At 44.2% G+C, this 18,799-nt stretch overlaps 1 protein-coding gene across 14 annotated transcripts in view; it reads right to left on the minus strand.

Moving 5' to 3' along the window:
- The window catches only part of mycbp2 (MYC binding protein 2), an 84,450-nt gene that overhangs the window by 52,251 nt on the left and 13,400 nt on the right, over nucleotides 1–18,799 (minus strand). For 10 of the 14 annotated variants that reach the window (XM_051959106.1, XM_051959108.1, XM_051959110.1 and 7 more), the window contains exons 3-20: nucleotides 17,596–17,811; nucleotides 15,465–15,618; nucleotides 15,102–15,298; nucleotides 12,751–12,993; nucleotides 11,264–11,335; nucleotides 10,921–11,017; nucleotides 10,730–10,803; nucleotides 8,394–8,532; nucleotides 8,114–8,190; nucleotides 6,507–6,711; nucleotides 6,222–6,386; nucleotides 5,922–6,080; nucleotides 5,596–5,800; nucleotides 5,287–5,432; nucleotides 3,681–3,791; nucleotides 3,255–3,359; nucleotides 1,115–1,234; nucleotides 894–975 (exon numbers count right to left, since the gene is read on the minus strand). In XM_051959106.1, coding sequence (XP_051815066.1) covers nucleotides 894–975; nucleotides 1,115–1,234; nucleotides 3,255–3,359; nucleotides 3,681–3,791; nucleotides 5,287–5,432; nucleotides 5,596–5,800; nucleotides 5,922–6,080; nucleotides 6,222–6,386; nucleotides 6,507–6,711; nucleotides 8,114–8,190; nucleotides 8,394–8,532; nucleotides 10,730–10,803; nucleotides 10,921–11,017; nucleotides 11,264–11,335; nucleotides 12,751–12,993; nucleotides 15,102–15,298; nucleotides 15,465–15,618; nucleotides 17,596–17,811 — 2,567 coding nt within the window. The remainder of the gene's footprint in view (nucleotides 1–893; nucleotides 976–1,114; nucleotides 1,235–3,254; nucleotides 3,360–3,680; nucleotides 3,792–5,286; nucleotides 5,433–5,595; nucleotides 5,801–5,921; nucleotides 6,081–6,221; nucleotides 6,387–6,506; nucleotides 6,712–8,113; nucleotides 8,191–8,393; nucleotides 8,533–10,729; nucleotides 10,804–10,920; nucleotides 11,018–11,263; nucleotides 11,336–12,750; nucleotides 12,994–15,101; nucleotides 15,299–15,464; nucleotides 15,619–17,595; nucleotides 17,812–18,799) is intronic. The other 4 variants (XM_051959105.1, XM_022199225.2, XM_051959109.1 and 1 more) reach the window with 3 other exon arrangements.

The raw sequence follows: 18,799 nt of genomic DNA on the forward strand, positions 1-18,799 counted from the left end.
TTAGTTTTCAAAATTATTTTTTGTCACACCTGTCTGAGCTCAGCGCAGCTACAGCAGCCTGCAATGTGAGGCGTTTAGGGAACATTGGTCAATTGTATTGTCTATCGATAAGAAAATGTTGAGGAAGTGATGCGTTTTTGTCTGTGACAAGGTGGGAGGTGCAACCAAATGAGAAAGTTAGTCTGGAGCCGCCATGATTTGGATTTTGATGTACACCCCCTGTCAAAAGTTTTAGGACACTTTCTCATTCAAATAAAGTAGAACCTGTCCTACAACTTCTGACAGGGGGTGTATTTCATCACATGGATGTGATCAGGGCAGGACTCTGATCATACATGTAAAGTTTCAGGCAGATTGGAGCATGTTCAGGACATTTACACAGCATTTGAAATTTCATGGAGAAGGATCAAAATTCCAGAGGCTGCCACGGACACGCCCTTTGACTTTGGAAAAAGATTTTAATAACTTTGGATCATTAAGGCCTCCTGTATGTACTGGCCCAATTTGAGGTGAATTGGAGTTTCCCCCTAGGAGGAGTTTGCTCTAGAAAAAAATGAAAAATGGGCAAAATCTGACATTCAACGCAAAATAGCTCACTTCCTGTTGGGTTTGGAATGTGGCTGTCACTGACTTTTTGTTCAGCCTGATGTGCTGCATATGTGTACCAAATTTGGTAGATACACCCCCTGTCAAAAGTTGTAGGACAGGTTCTACTTTATTTGAATGAGAAAGTGTCCTAAAACTTTTGACGGGGGGTGTATCTGTCTATTCTGTTACAACTATTTAATGAGTAAATGATAATACTGTACTTTACGCTTTCAAGAACTATTTTAATATTACAAATAAATACTTTAACTTGAGCATTTATCACATTTATGTCAGTAGAAAAGTACCTGGAGTTGACATCTCCATGTCCAAGCTGTCCGTGTTGGCCGTAACCAAACGTGTAGACGTCTCCGTTCTCCATCAGCACCACTGTAAAGCAGCACAGTCACGTCTGTTATTTTCTGGTTTTCTTTACTTCAAGGTCAGCTCGTTATTCCAAGATGCTTATTATGCAGACAAAGGTGTCCTGGAGACCGACCAGAGGCAGCCATTAAGGAAAAGAACCTACCCGAGTGGTGAAAACCGCAGCTGACCTGCACAGCTCGCAGCTCGCAGTCAAATCTCACTGCCCCTGGAGGGTAAGTGGTAATTTTGCTGGCATCCTTCTCTCCGCGCTCGCTGCTACCATCTACGAGGCAAACACCAAAGTCAGCGCATTTGAGTAGAGAGGAAAGACAGTGAAGTTTAGCAGCAGGCTTAGACCGCCGTGGTGGATGTCTCTGCACAGACCTGGAAAACAGGAGCTGGAGGAAAAAAAAGAGGACCGAAAACAAAACGGGGAGTAAAAGAGGGAAGCATGCTGAAATAGAAGGGAGGGACTCACACCTCTATAACAGAAAGGCTTTTGGCAACCAGTCCTATTATAGATGGACAGACTGTTTGGCAAAGAATTTGAGCTTCTTTTTTGAACATCTGTCTGTGTATAATGAGGACGATGAAGTCTGGTTTACCCTGAGCCCTGCAAGAGGTCAAAGTTTGGTTGTGTGAGTGACAGAGCACCATGCATTACAGTAAATATCATGACTGTCAACACTTTTTTGGACCAGGAACCAGCTCAGTGTAGTTTACATCTGTAACAGAGACCAGCCAAATACAGAACAATAAATACTGACTGGCTCGTGGCCCAAAGAATGAAAGGGTAGGGTTAAAAGTTTAGCTCATGGACAAAACTCCCAAGATCGGTGAGCGCACAGAAGTGCTCTTAAATGACACCTTCAAACACAATCTGTTTTCCTTGACAGGAATGTCAATATGTGGGGATTTGGAGTACTCATTCATGAGTGTAAAGCCATGAAGGAGGACGCTCAGGGGACGCATCCTGCATGGCCTAGTCTGACAAGTGATTCAATTCTTAAAATGACAAAAAGAACAAAGCCACAGCTGCTCTGAAATACAACATACAGAGTCATTACTGTTGCCAGATGGATGTTAAATTAAGTCAGTTATTCTTAATGACTTTCTTTTGAGAGTGTTTTCCAGAACATACATGTTCAGGAGAAGCCCAACGAGGCAAAATTTCATTGAAGCCAGGCACCAAACATCTGGATCCACCGATAACAGTCTCAAACCAGAAAACAGTAACAGCAGCAGCTGAGACACAAAGATATCGTCCGTCACCTGCTGCTTTTGATATTTGTGCAGAGAATGAATGTTACAACTGCATTTTTTTTATTTTAAAGGTATGTTTTGGTGCGTCTGAGATTTTACAATTTGCCTTTTGGATAACTGAACAACAAACTTGACGAGGGCACAGCAGTGACGTTGTAGCGTGTCCTCTGTCCTCCAGGATTGTCCTCGTTACTTTAGAAAGAGGAAAAAAAGATGCTTCTTTGCAACCCACATTTTGTTTTTAAGAGGAAAAACATCAGAAGGCTCGTCTTCGGAGACAAAAACAAGCAAACAAAAACATAACAAGAAAACTAAAAATATAAAATGACTGCTCTGTTTTTCTGCTCAACATTTAAATAATGAATGAAGGTTTTACTGAAAACGGTGAAATCAGCTCCAGAGAAGTGACTGTTTCTCTAGACAATTAGCATACATTGTAGCTGAACAGCTTATAGTATGCCAAGTTTAAGTTAATGATTTCTGAGTCATTTCCAGATCTATTTTGTTTTTCAGAACTGTTAACACGTCGGTGATGAAAGCCTTCCTTCTCTGGTGATCCCTGCTGCGTCTGCCTGTAATCCTGCAGCTGTATCTATGAATTAACAAATCGACTGCTATGCGAGTGACGGTAAATCCAGTTAGACAAGGACATTGATTTCCTCTCATGTCTAAACGGCAGCAGTGGGAAGAGGAGACGTCCTATTCCATGGATTAGAGCCTTCTAAACCAGAATATTAGCAGAACAGACCTCATCCTTACTGCGCCTCACGTTTTTTTTCTATGCTCCAACAATGAACCTAAAAGCAAAAGGCTAATCGGCCTGTTGAGAGCGATCTTTAACCCGCTCTAAAGACTTTTATCCCCCGTGAGTCACGAGTCTTCCTTGCCCGCAGGCTACATCGTTTGTTACCATGAGACCTGGTGAAGACACAAGAGTCCTGCCTTCAGAGAGTGAGAGAGGAGGTGGGCGGGACAGCCAGACTGGGAAATGAGTCAAAGGGGTGTCTCTGCACCCGTTGAGTTAGTGAAGACCATAGTACCTTTGTGCTTGTCCCGTTTATGCCTTAGTGCCTGAAGGGGTCTTATTCTGGCTAGGGCCTGCTCACGCTGGTTCATAAAAATGGGACCAGGAAAAACAAGGGGGCCTGGGGGAGAAAGAAACTTTCACATGCATGCACAATGCTCACAAATGGGAAAGAACACATGATAATACTACACCACAACAATACACACACACACACTGAAAAATTATATAGAGACAAGCAAGAGGGAAGTCACCAAGGCACAACACCCAAGCACCTGAAAGTAATCAGAAACTACAAAGGGATGGAGCTAGTGTTTGAGGTGTTACGCTATTTACTACACCCATCCCTGTCGCCAGTGTCGCAGTGTCTAACACAGAAAGAATAACTCTCTAAATCCAAAGAAACCCCACACAGAGCCTCCTGTCTAGCTACGATCCATACCTCTTCCCTCCTCCAACCTATGCCGGCGGTTGATCCTCTGCCGCTTCTCCTCCTGACGGATCTGAATGTGCTCCTCGATGTTCACTCCTGGAGGGGGAGGGACAGGCACAGCTGAAAACACAAAAGGCCGCAGGTACAGGCAGCCCAGACAGGATGCAGGAGGAGGAGGAGGAGGAGGGAAGACGAAGCAGAGCAGAACAAAACAAGACACACATCAATGAATGATGGAGAGACGTGATGGGCAAGCAATGACTCTGCACAACGAAAGGATCGTAACAGAGGATGAGCGTCGACAAATATGCGAAATACCATATTCAAGCGAATGCAACAGACAGTGCGATGTGTAGCACAGACAATGTGCTGGCGTAGCTCAGAAAGATATACTGCTTGCACACATCCCTGGTCAAGACAGTTATTTGTTCTGATCAGTTACAGAGAGCACAACATATTACGACTACACATGCATATGGTGTGTGAGACTTTGTGGGTTTAAGTGAAGTATCATATGAGCGGTTATTCAGCTGAAATGCATACACTGTATGAAGGACAGAGCAACAAGAATGGAACATAAAGGGCCCCATTGCCATGAATGCACAATGACCAGCGCAGGTAGCACTCCAGCTGCTCGATATCTTCCCGACCTTGAAGACGGAGGGTCATAGAAATGAAGCAGCGCAGAGAGTTCTGGTGCAAATGCACAGCAGTGATGAGAAAATGCCTGTATGTGATGTGAATAAACTGTTAAATGACTCAATTATTCAACAAGGTCCACACTTGATGAGGGTACAGCAGGAACAGGACTTATCTTTAACTTTAAATGGGGAATTCTAACCTGATGTGTACTTCTTCAGTTCATTAAATTGCTGTGGACATGTGAAGGCAGCAGGACGATTATATTGACAAAGTCGCAGCTTCTAATTCAAAAACTGGCACCAGAGTGCAGGGCTGTTTCGTCGTCCACTGCGTTTACCTCGATTAAATCACCTGGAGCAGACCATCCATTCTAACTTAGCATTCTGCCGTTTGTGTGGGAGATGTCGGATTACAGAGGCTCATCATTCCTGCTTGTCACCGCCTCCAGTCGTGGAGTTTATTCTCATATGTTTAACATTACAGACGCTGCTCGGCCACATTTTATGACAGGATGCGGTTGTGTACAGCTCACAGTGAAATTAAACCTGAAACGGCACCAGACTGATGCAATAATCAGCTGCTTCAACATTTTTACAATAAATTTTTATCATCATTGTACAAATCAAACAAAAACCAGAACCATCTGCTTTTGGCTGCAGATTCATGGCGCTACACTGCGATTTCCTGGAAAGGTTGCTTCTTTGTCACTGTAATTGCCAAAGCTGTTAGAGTGATGAGACCAGTGATGTGATGTGAGCAGAGTGTGCACTGGTTCATCTACACACCCTCTGATATGTATATTTCACTCTAACCAGCATTTCTGCCTTTTGCACTGCTTCACAAAAATGAGCCAACCCAGCATGTGCACTTGGACTGACCCATAGCGCATCTAAGACCTGCGTTCTTGCTTTTGTCATTGTGCAGACACATTTAAAACGGAGCTTTAAGTCATATATGAGATCTACTGGCATACCTAGCAGCAGGTCCAATGGAATCATCTCCTTCACAGCATCAAAGATGCCTCTCTGCCTGGCCTCCTGACCATCCAGCTCCCTGGCACAGGCCTTGCAACAGCCGCATGCTGAGCAGCCAGACTCTCCAGACCCACAACCACAGATTCTGGGCGACAGATAAATACAAACGCACAGACAGGAAAAAAAAAATATGACAACATACAATTTATCCAGGAATGCAAATAAAAAGATCATCCCACAAGTCATTTGTTGTTCGGTACAAATGGATAAATGCAAACACTGCGTAAACAATGACCACCGTCTCTTACCCTCCTGGTACTCTGTCTGGTCGTCCGCTGCTGACACAGCTGGCGCCGTAGCCAGTGCAGTCTCCACACACTGTACAGACCATGCACTGGTCCAGCTTCCACTTGTGCATGCCTGGCTGGCACATCATGCTCTTCTCTTCTTTCTCCTCCAGCTCGTCCTCCAGGTCCTCATCCATGGCTGTGGCCATGCTCTCCACACCAAACGCTGCAAAAAACACACACACACAGCAAACAGGGAAGCATCAGACTGAGCACAGCACAAAGACAACTGATGCTTATGAGAGACTTAATATGAAGTATGAAGGTACGTTTGTCCATCTGCTCACCTTTCCCTGCCTGGCTCATGGCTCCGGTGTCTCGACCACACTGGCCCTTGTTGTTCACTCCAAATGTCCACACTTCACCATTCTTGGTCAGAACACACGTGTGAGCCTTACCCATGGCAACCTGAGTTACAAAATGACCTTTGAGGTCTGTCACTTGGCCTGTGGAGAGGAGAGCAGTGATGAAAGAACATAGTTTAAAAATATATTCTGTCTTTGTCAAAGCACTGGAGAAAGAACTGAAAAATGAAAGAAAACTCCCGTGTAGCTGAGCATTTAAAACAACTGTCCTTGTCAACTCACAGGTGCTGTCACTGTAAATAGCATCTTTGCCAAACATGTAGAGCTCTCCGTCCTTGGTGACAATGCTGCTGCTGCCATTGTTGCACGCCGTATACACAGCTGTCTTGGTCTCTAATTTGATCATCTTCTTGGGCTTGTATGGCTTGGGCTGTCTGCGACTTTTAGCTGCAAAGAAAAACAGACACCACCTTAAACATTCAGCCAAGTTGGCTTTGTTTAGGTGTTGAACCAACATTGAACAGAACGCATTGTTAAATATTTGCACAAAGCTTTAACCGATCTTACTGGATTCTCCATCCTCTCCTTTGCTGGCAGAGCCTGTGAAGAACACGCTTCCATCTTCAGCTACCAGCAGTGCATGAGAACCATCGTGGCCGACGGAGAACTGGACTATCTTGGGAGACTTTGTGACGGGTAATTCCACCCATTTTCCTGCTGATGGGCCGCCCTGCTTTATACCCAGGCTCTGGTATTTTCCTGTATAGTAGATCTGAGAGAAAGACAAGGAGAGGTGTTGAAGCACACACTCAAAGATAGAAAAGAGATGAGGGGCTAAAACATCGTTCTAATTGTGGCCATTACAGACGAGTTGAGGGTCTATTGTGCACAACTGCTGATGGAGTGTGCTTGTCAAAAGTTTAGCAGGGGATAATTTGCTTGCCCTTTATGACAGAATGGCCACTCTGCCAAAACAGGGTCCTTAAAGGGATGAACAAGGACTCTGCATTTTTGATACACTGCTATTGTCAGCTGATACACATCCTTAGCTAGTGTGCGTGCTTTTACCATTCAAACACAAGGGCTTCTGGTGACACAAGTGCTCAAGTTTCCTGCAAGAGGTGAGAGAATTTTTTATGACTGTAATCCTCTGATATTCACTTTGGAATTTGCATAATTCTTATAGCACCTCATGGGAGAGAACAGCAGATCTGCCCATGATGTCACGTGCCTGGCAGAACGTTTAGTACAAGTGATGAGTGAACTTTGCTCAAAGACACAGGTCAGCTGCTCCTATTTATACCCATCCAGCTGGTCTAGGTTAGGGTAATCTGCAGATAAAGTGTGCCGTGAGATTAGGTCTCTACGCAGACACAGAAATGTGCAATAGGCAACTGCCGTGGACTGCTATCTGCAAAAGAAGCACCACACCTACAAGCGAAGGCACAAACAGCCACACCCTCCAGCACACCCTGCACCACCTACATAGTTAGCATTCTCATCTTACTAAGACAATCTGCACAAAAATGTGAAATATTCTCTTAAAAAAAAAAAAAAAAGAACACTGCATCCCTACAGTGGCTGGGTATGCGTTGCTAGATCACACAGATCCTGCAGTCTGAGGCAAACTTTATACTCGGTTCATTCCTCAAACAGCCTGTGTACACCGAGACTAACATAAAAGCTGTGATGTTTCAGCGACCATTGTTAAAACTGGTGTTAATACCCACTGTTTCTTGTTTGGACTTCTACTGCTACTGCTGAGTGAAATACTCAGGATGCCACCTTATAGGCTTTATAAGCTCAGCACACATATTACCACACTAAAAACACCTCACTGCATTATTTAAAGACAATTTATCTTAGAGAGGGACTAAACATTTCCAAAACATAAAAAAGTGTCTTATTAGGTTTAGTACAGCCTGATTTTGGAAACTCTGACTGTAGCTAACTACACACAGATGTAAGGAGCTAAGGGAATGGTAAAGTTGCAGGATGGGCTTCATGTGGACACCGAAGGAAGAAAACAATTCATTCTGAGCTTCTGTCCCCACAGCTTCATCTTCTAAAGTGCCGGGCCTGTCATTAGCAAGACGAAAGCTCTTAAGCTCTGCAGCTGACGCCGTTCCAAATTTCATTTTTGTTAAACATTTCAGACACATCATCGTTCTCACCTTTCCCGAGGCGGTTTTCATCAGAGCAAACTCCCTGCCTGCTCCAAGCAACGCTGCCTCTTCATCAAAGCCCGTGCCTGAGAGAACAACATACTATTTTAGAGTCAAATACACAAGGAGACAAGGTTGTAAAGCATACTGCCGTCTAGTCCTCTGAGGTTTGAACGGTTTCTGACACATTTTCAACCTTGTACATACACACAAACAGTACAAAGTGCCTGTAGCATATGACGATCGCTGCCCACATCTCACTAACACTAGTGCATTTCGTATCACTTACTGATGATGTGCAGGTCCTTCTCGAGGTCAAACAGAGAGATGCCGCAGGCGTGCAGACATTTCCTCGCCAGCTTCAGCTGCAGTTCCTGCTGCAGGGCCGGGTCTGAACTCATAGTATAGATCCGCACCACGAAGCCATCCTGTAGGAGTCGGGGGGGGGGGGGGGGGACAACAGGAGGAAACGCCGTTTAGTTTCACAGCCTCTAATCCAAACGCTCCCAATTTAATGAAGACATATCCCTGCTTCACTCATTACTGGGCCTCACCCACACATAGTTGTAATTGATGCGGTGCAGGAAGACATTAATTAACTTTATTGCATTCATGACATCTCAATGGGAGCTGCAGTATGTTTGGGTCTATGTCCAGAGGGTGTGGCTTGGTATTACAAAGCCGGTGTTTCTTAATATTAGTGGCTGCAGCAAATTAAAATCCCCGTCATGTCAGCGTTAATACCCTAACTATTCATATTTACAACATCGTGTATTAAGAGGCATTTCTCCACAGCTTCATTTGGCTGAATTCAGAGCACATAACCTATAGCGGTTCAACCTCTGAACCTCAAGCAGTTTCAGGGCATTTTCACATTTTTACTGCAACATAAAGTGCTGCGTCTTCATGGAAACAGCACAACCACGCAGACAAACTCAAACACACATTCTGTGCAGTATTTAACAGTTTTAATTCCATTAATCAGAAAAAAGTTTATTGCTTTATTCATTTTGCAAAAACGTGAAACACCTACAATAAACGTTTACAACATCTTTCCAAGAGCACTATACTAAAAAAAAAAGAAAGAGACAGTGACTTCCCATACCAGAGATACTTCACTATTTATACTTTGCATTTGCTTCCATATTTGTCTTCTCTCTGCATAAACGCAGCCTGCAGCTCAGCCGAATGTTTTCCACGTGACTGTTGGTTACAGCTGAGTCACTAATGGTTTAACAGTTGCAATGAGGAGAGCAGAAGTCTTTCCTTTTTAAACAGGATCTGGTAACTGCAGACAGTTTATTCTTGGCACATTTTCAAATGAGACAGGAATAATACAATTAGTGTGATGAAATACCTCAGCTTTAGGTTTAGAATTGGCTGTATTTGGTAATAAAACTGCACATCACAGGACCATCTTACATGTCGATCCTTTTAGTTTTTAAAATATCTGGCTTTAACAAATGGTGCAAATTTGCTTTTCAACTCCACCAGCTGGTGTTCAGAGGGTTAAAACTTCAGCCGTAAGAGATTACACAACCTGCCAGAGATGCAAGTTATTCAAACTGTAGGGGACGTGGCTGAAGGGGACAGTTTAAGCAGAAGGAAGGGAGACGACAGGGATGTACATAAAAATGGATGCAGGGTTGCGTTGGGTTCGTGACGATGACAGACCTACTGTGCTTTCATTCCTGCAGAGCAGAGCGCCGGGCAAATCATTAAACTGCAAATGAAAGTGATCTGTGCAGTGGTTGCTCACTAAAAATGCAGCTTCTGAGGACTCCCCCCCCCCCCCCCCCCCCGCAGCACTCCACCCCCTTGATTAGCCGAGAAAGTGCCTCGCTGCAACGGCAGATATATGGATTTCACGTACTCCCTTCCCCCACTCCCACTACAGACTGCCTATGCAGATAACTGCTTGTGAGATTAAGCTCTCTGGAGAATACCCACATGCGGTGCCACTGCCCTCGCTGCCACGCCCACACGTACACGGCACACACACATATATGCTTAGACCCGGCGACACCCCCCTCCTCTGTGGCACAGCTGGTGATCAGCTGAGGATCCTTCTTAGAGCGAGGGAGTGACAGACGCTTCACAGGTCAAGTCAAGAAGAAAAGCTACCCTCATTCTAACTACCAAAAAAGATAACACATAAAAAAAGGCCAGATGAGAAATAAAGGAGGACATTGTTAAGCTGGAGAGGATTTGATTGCACATGTGAGTAAAAATGACTCATCACTAAGAGGATAACCATTTATAGTCATGAGTTTGCATCTCTTCATATGTGCTTCAAGTGGTACAACTTCTCATAAAAGCTGATAAGACTAGGAGTCCAAAACTGTAGCTGTTAAAATGAAGCGATCAGTGACTGTGGAGGACATTTAAATCCCAACCCAAACGCTTGCAGGGAATTCAACAACACTCCAATTATAAAACACTATGAAAGCATTTAAGTGCTTAATAATAATAACAACGTCCAGCTCTCTTCACCTTGTTTGCAGCTGACGTGTTTTCAGAACTCTTCTCAGCTTCCCCCACTGAAACGGTTTCACTTTTAAGCAAAACATGAGACCTGCAGTCATCATGCTGATCAGGAGCTTTCGCACAAACATCTGAACTTACATCTTTGCAGGCTGCGATCTGGTTAATGTACTCTCCATCTGTGAAAATGATGTTCTGTCCATCCGAATGTTGACCTGCAAAGACAGACAGAATGTTAGTCAGTGTACCCCGTGTTTTGTAAGTTGGACTGTGATGGCTTCGCTCCCGTAAGGCGTTTTTAATACAAGCCAATAAAAGAATCTTCTCAGCACCTGGCATGGTGACAGTCCCCTCGTGCTCCAGAGTCTCAGGGTTGATCTTGAGGGCCGACATACTGTGGTTACTTGTGTCCCGATATAACAAGTACCCCTGAAGGCACAACACAAACACAGTTGTTCACTTAAAAAAAGAAAAAAAGTGTCCCTAGTGTGAACTCCACAGCTGGCTTAACCAAATAATAAAAGTTACATTGTTTATTAATAATAATGCCAGCAACATACATGCAGTTTTACACTTAGAGGCAAATTATGTGACATGTCCTTCAACATATTAAACGCCTTTTAGAAACTTCTTTCACTGAAATTTATGCATTTCAACGGAAGCTTAACTACTTGCCTGAGCAAAGCCCAGCCATGATCTTTTCTCCTTTCGATTCCTGATTCGAGACGTCGAGTTGTACACGTGGCCCTGAGGAGGATCGAGTACATGTAAGCAAACAACAAACACTGACAGGCCCAGTTTAAATGGTGGCAGAATAAAGGAAAAACAACGACATCACCACCAACACTGGCGCTTAATGTTGTCAGAAGACGCACACTGCTATGAGGTTGTACAATGCACAGAAATAACTTTGCTTTTTTTTTTTTTTAGTATTTCTTGTTTTTATTTAATACTGAAGCTATTTAAGGAAATGTGTGGTGTCGTGTGAAACTGCTGTGGCATTGTAAATTCCTGTAAAGGATTATTAAAGGATCTACCAATCCACCTAAACAAAAATAATTAACTTCAACTTCCCATATTGTGTCTCTTCTCAGCAAATGAATTCAAGTCTCACAGATCCCCAGAATGTGTTTTTCAGCTCAAAATACTGCAAAGATGGTTTATTTCATCATTTTAGTCGTGTTCTTGATGTCCCATTTCAATGTCTGTTGCTTTAAATGTAAATAAGCTGCTGCTGTCTACGCCACACCCCCTTCAGGAAGAAGACTCTCTCTGCATCTGTGATTGACAATTTGTTTATTAAAAAAAATCAGTAGTTTAGAGCAGCAGCTTGGAAATAGCTCTAAAATGACTGCCATTAGTCTCACAGGGCTGTGCTTCAGTCACTATTTCATACTTGTTCTCTAGTCTGACAGCAGAAACTGATAAACATGTAAATGACAACAGCTTTATTGAGAATCCTGCTGTACTAAAATGCAGTCTATATGAGCAACAAACAAATGTTAGTGCACTGAAGCACAAAACAGAGCAACACACTCAGGGCTTGTACACTGGATTCACATCAGTCCTGAAGTTTCCACTCTGCCTAAGTGTCCCTCAGTTTTGCAAGTTCCACAGAGCTCTGAGCTGGGGACATACAGTTAAAGCTAATGGTAACGTTAGCCACACTGCTTAGAGCTTCAACACTGCAGAATTAGCAGAAGCAGCTCTTCAAAATACATAAATCTGGTGGACTGAGACTCCTGGTTCCTCTGCAGGAACAGCAGAAAATCTAGTTGTGGGGGGGCTTGAGGAACAGAAGAAGTAAACACCTTCATATCTCAACAGCTTTTATTTTACACCTCCAAGTGTATAACAATAACACACAATAAAAATGGGTTTTCACTGTGTGGGAGCTTTAACATCTATCAAACTATTTGGTTTTAAAACATGGCTTTCTACTACCAAATGTCACTCCAGCTAAAACAAGACGCCAAATGAAAGAATGAGTTCCCATTTATGCCGAGTTCACCCAAATTCCCATGATCCTGTGTGCAAAAGTAAAATCAGAGCCTCAACACAATGTCTCATTTAGACATTCACAAATCTCCAAAACAACTTTTCATGAAATTTAAGGTCGGTGTAATCACTGGAGAGACATATCAGAATGGAGTGTTACATACCCTGACAGTGCCACTGTACCCAGATCCAACCTTGTAGAGTCCATCTTTGCAGAGCAAGTACAGGAAGGAGCCATCGGTCTGCAGAAGACAGCGCTCATCCTCATCGATGGCCACCTCTTTCAGGACCCACTTGTTCATCAGGGCCGCACGTTTGATGCCATTTCCAAACCAATCCTGGATCTGAATCTTTCCCACCAGGACAGCCTGTACACTCCTCTGCAGTGCGTTCAGAATGGTGGGAACCTGGAGAGATTTAAGAAGACAGGGGGGAAAAAAAAACAACTCAGATGAGACGCAGTCAGGTGTAAACGTGTGAAGTCCCCAGTGAGCTTCTTTGTTGCTCACCGAGTCAAATTCTCATATTAGCGATCGGTTACCTGTGTCTGCCCCCTTTTCATTCTGCTTGAATGCATTTCCACACATACTAGCATAATTTCCACTGCAGCTATTACACATGCCGCTGATCTCACCGTTCACACAGAAGCAAACACAAACAAACACCACGCAGACGTGCACAGCATGAAAGCCCACACTTCTCGCCAACCTGCCTGCCATTGTGATGATTCACAGTTCAGTCAATACCTAAAAGATGAGCAACCAGGAGCAAAACACGGGCGTGTGTCTGCGAGGGATGAAATGCAAGAGCCTACAAAGTCGCTCTGCAGCACTGATCCAGTACAGGAACTCCATCCACATTACAGATGAAGTCAGACACACTTTTGATCACAAAACCTGCACATAAATAAGTACTTACTGTTTAAGCCACCAAAGATTTTGGAAGAACAGTTTTGCTACAAAGCAGAAGCAATAAATAACAGAAATAGAGACAGGAGAGAGACTACAAACTACAGATGGAAGCAAATAGAATACCAGCTAATTGGCGGAAGAATGCAGGCAGGGTAACGAAATCAAACAACAGGATCAGAGCGGCTTGACATTTTCCAAAACTCAATTTGTGCTGTCCAGACGCTGCCTGAAGCCTCTCGGAGCAGAGAGATTCATGGAGGAGCCAGAGGTTGCTCTGTTCACTCCAAAATGCACATTGGTGATCAAAATGTGGAATAATCAAGGCTAGAAAGAATTACCGTATTTTCACGACTATAAGGCGCACATAAAAGTCTTAGATTTTCTTCAAATTGTGCGGCGCGCCCTATGGTGCAGTGCGTCCTGTGTGTTGTTGTTGTTGTTGTTGTAAGGCGGACGTAGACCAGGTGGTTTTTTCCACGCATCACCATCGCTGTTGATCTGTGACTCTATGCGTGTCCATCTCACAGCCGATGTGAAAAAACAAGTGAAGCAAATGAACTCTGAGCTTGCTGTCATTCCGGGAGGCCTGACAAAGGAACTCCAACCGCTGGACATCAGTGTGAACCGGCCGTTCAAAGTAAGGCTGCGAGCGGAGTGGGAGCGATGGATGACCGATGGAGACCACAGTTTCACTAAGAGTGGAAGGCAGCGCCGGGCGAGTTACGCCACAGTTTGCCAATGGATTGTAGATGCTTGGGCTAACGTGTCTGCTGGCACTGTTGTTCGAGCTTTCGCAAAAGCCGGCATCATTTCCGAGGCGCCGCACGGCACGAAAAGTGACTCTGACAGTGAAGAAAGTGAACCTGGCATGTTTGATGGAGGTTTAGCGCAGCTGTTCAATTCAGAAACAGAGGATGAGGACTTCCATGGGTTTGATTGATGACGATTATCGGTAAAAAAAAAAAGTGAATACCAAACTCAGTTTTGCTCCCGCTCTATTTTTAAATATGCACACTTGTGTGCTTGTTTTATCCGTGTTTTACCATGCCCGCGCCTATTGATGATTAAAAAAATTGAGTACTTTGTAATCAATACTTAAAGCACAACCAAACTCAGTTTTGCTCCCGCTCTATTTTTAAATACGCACACTTGTATGCTTGTGTGTGTGTTGTTGTTGTAAGGCCGACGTAGTAGAGGACACCATGAGAACGTTAAAGGGGGAAGTGTGGGATTGTATATAAAACCCTCGCCATATAATCAGGTGCGCCTTATGTGTGTGTTAAATACAGTCATGGCACACATAACTGAGACTGCGCCTTTTGGTACAGTGCGCCTTTTGGTCGTGAAAATACGGTAGATACAATTCCTGGCGAATGTAGTTTCTATAGCGTAATTATTTAAATTTGGGTCATGCAAGAATATTCTCATTTCACATAAAAAAACATCAAGATCATGTAGAAGTGTAGACATTTGTTCATTGCTAGATACAGATCTGAACATGTGATCAAGACCCACGAGACAATAACCCACATGCAAATGCAGGAGATGCAAAACAGCTGTACAGGCAGGCTGTTAAATCCACCATAACTCATTTGGTCACGCACCTGTATTGTCTGGCAGGCATGGCTACCATTATTGGTGAGGATGGCGGAGACGGCCTGCAGGATCTTGCCCGTGTCTCCCCAGGCCACCACCAAGCTGAAGAGGCAGGCGCAGGACAGGGCAGTGATGGCCTGTCCTGTCGGGTCGTTGGGCCCCGTGCTCCGGACCGTGGTCTCCAACAGCAACTGGAAAAGAGACTCTGGCCAAGCAAACATGACGTGGAGAGGTCAGACATTTGCAAAAAGAGAAAAATAGCAATGCTGTATGTGGACAAAACCGAACATTTTAAGCTTCACAAATGCACTTTTTTTTTAGCATTAGACCGCACACATGCACCTAATAAACTCCTGGGTGTAGAGCTTTACCTAGCACATCCGGAGGCTCCGTCTGGAAGCCCTCAGGCTGTTGTCCCTGCAGCATGTCCAACAAGGCCTGTAGGCTACGCAGGCACAGCAAGGGGTGAGAGAAGCGAGTCTCTTTTATAAGCTCAAAAACCCCACACAGGCCGATGCCAATGATCTGCAGACACACAGAGAGAAGCGCATGAGCTGACGAACACCAGGCGGCTGCAGCACAACCCAGTTCTCGCTAAACCAGCCGTGACGCACCACTGGCATTGTGCAAAAGCTTCTGACAAGAAACTGTTTTCTTGTAACCATTCCAAATTTCAGACTAAAGGTTGTACAGTGGATGTTTACTTTTAATAGCATCAGGCTACAGTAAAACAGCCTACATTCAGTTCCACAGTATGCACATACTGAGCATCCACCATTAGCATTTTGTATAATGACAGTCCCACTCGGCTGTGCAGAGAAGGGAGGCAGACGAATGAGCGTGGCCTAGAAAAGGATGCATTCTGTCTCTCTCTCTCTTGGCATAGCTTGTTATTGAATTAAATAATGCCCCAATATCCTTTTCTATCTGAGTGAACAACTTGTTTTGTAACAGTGAAAGCTTTGCATAAGGGTAACAAATGAAAAGTTTTTAATAAAGCATTAGATAAACAGCAGCACTCGAGACAAGGCCATGTGGAAAATACAACACAGACAAAACTTACTAAGCATAGATTAATATAGATGCTGTACATCATGAGCTTTATGCCACTGACTTGTTAGCAGCTGCTGTTAAGCTAGAATTAAAACTAAATCCCCCAAAATATTATGTCATCTGTAGCTTATTTAATTGGTCTAAAAGAAGATAAAACCCTGCAGCCTTCCCTGTTCACCATCTGCGGCCATGTGCATTCACCTGCTCACCAACACTACAGCGAACAGCAAGCAAAAGCACACACAGTTCAATAATTGTGCTGCCACGCTGTAAAAAGGGGCTTGTTCTGTTGTAGTAAGCCCTTTAAAGCAATGACAAACAACAGACAAAGAAAAGAAGGGCATAAGTGAGGGATTTGAACACATCTCTGTAGACTAAACCATCCTAAACTGCACTACACAGCTGATGATCAACCTTTTAATGCTTCCATGACAAGCAAGTGACTCCTCAGAATTATTATTGTGGTACTACAAAGGCACGATTACACTGATGAATATTGACATCGCTGTTATGTATTCCTGCAAACCTGCACATTTTTGCATTACAATAAGACTCAAAATTAGGTTCTTCTTCACCTAAATCCAATGCATCTCCTAGAAATATACAAAACATAAACAAAACTGCACAGACGTTCCCTAAACGCCTCATATTTAGGCTACAGCAGCCCAGTTAGGTGGATGTTTGTTACTCCAAAAACTACTTTCAAAAGACTCATTTAAGGCGTTCTCAAGCAACGTACGATATTTATCTCCATGGGCATTTTTCTGTTAGCAGAGTTGTCTATGAGCGCCGCATTTTAAACGCCAATATCAGTCAATCGTGCTCATTTAACTGTGGGGAGCCGAAATCACGATTGTGATTAATATTCAATTAACTGTGCAGCCCTGGGCAGCAGCGACGCACAAAGTCAGCGAGCAGTCTCGAAGTTACCCTTAAATTTGACAACTTTGGTGTAGAATCCCAAATAATCCCTCTGCCTCTCAGATATTTTGTTGTTTTAATCATCTGTCCAGCGCGGTTGGTAGGTTTTTCTTTTTTATGCTATAAAAGAACAATAATGGCCGAGATTGGTGATATGAATAATAAGGCATGTATCTGGTATTAGTGAAAGTCCATTTTAATTTAATTTAATCATTTCTCTTGTGCTTATAGAATACTGTAGGTTTTGAACAGCAAAAAGGAAAAGATTATTCCAGGGCTAATTTGTGATTCTGACCCCAGGTGTACTTCATATTTTTAATAAAAAGAGACACAGAGAGAGAGAAAGATAAACTTGCATAAAGGAGAGGTGGGAGCCGGGGAAAGCGTAATCCTCACAGGATGGGGGGCTTCAAACCTCTGGTAAAGTGACTCCAATTACAACAATAAAAAGGATGAGCCCTAAAGGATCCGTGCATCTCAGAGATCCCCTGAGAGCGCAGGCTGGCCAACGCTACTCCCCGCTCATACCTTTGGCAGCTTCACGGCTGGCTCGCGGTACTCTTCCTCCTCCTCGCTGTCCGAGTCGCCGCTCTGCACCGAGCTCCTGGAGGCCAACGCCAGGGAAGCCTCTCTCTGCTGCCAGTCCAGCACACAGTGCCGCACGTTGCAGTAGACGTTGAACGCAGACGGGTTGCTGTGCAGCTTAATGTCCGGCACGCAAAGGGCTCCATCGAGACTCTCAGCCTGCGGAGAAAAAACAGAGAGAGGACGCAGTCAGCAAAAACCTTTTCTTGGTGACCACAACTGCGGCATCATTAGGTACACAGATACGCTATTTCACAAGCCACACAGTTGCTTATGCTAGGGGTGTCTAACATGTGGCCCGTGGGGCAAAACTGGCCCTCAAAGTGTAAAAACTACAGAGAAGGCATTAACTGCAGATTGTACATTTGCAAAAGCATAAATTTAAAATAATTTCTAGACCATGTGTTAGGATCCAACCTCGAGGGGTTGGCTGGATGCAACAAAAAACCAGATGTTATCGGTTGAGGCGAAGGGATTTATTGCTTAGAGGCGAACGGAACATAAGAGTGACAATACAGAACACAACGGTGGCGAGTGTTGCTAAATCAAAGAACAGAATAAAAACCAAATGAAGGCTAAGAGTTTCCCAAACCGATCTAAACCCAAAACAAAGCAACTGAACTCCCTAGCCAAACATAAGTACAACAGCAACATCCACCACCAGTAACAAAAACTAATACAACAGTGCAAAGACAAACTAAACAAAAGTGGTGCCTCGTATTTACACATTTGGCCACACAGGTCACAAACACACATTGATCACACAGGTAACGAACACTCAAAACTCGAATGGCTTCTTCACTAAGCCCACACTGTCTGTAGCGCTCACCAAGAGTGTCTACAGACCGAAGTGGTCTGCGGTACCCACCAACCCAACCCCACGTACCAAGAGACCAACACACAAACAAATGATCACACACAGAGGCACCAGGGCCACAAACACAGCCTGCAGGTGTGGTGCTGGCTGCATCTGGTTGGTCAGAGGTGGAGGGGAGCTGGAGGGTGGCCCAATCAGGAAGATCGGAGGGCGGGGAGAACCGGATTGCAGTGCAGGTCGTCAGGTCTGGCGTCATCAGCTGGCAGCTGGGGTTGAACCCACACATGTAGTTTTTTCCCCACATTTGGCCCAACAGGACGTCACCCCAAA

Source organism: Acanthochromis polyacanthus, chromosome 14, assembly GCF_021347895.1.
Source record: "Acanthochromis polyacanthus isolate Apoly-LR-REF ecotype Palm Island chromosome 14, KAUST_Apoly_ChrSc, whole genome shotgun sequence".
Classification (NCBI taxonomy): domain Eukaryota; kingdom Metazoa; phylum Chordata; class Actinopteri; family Pomacentridae; genus Acanthochromis; species Acanthochromis polyacanthus.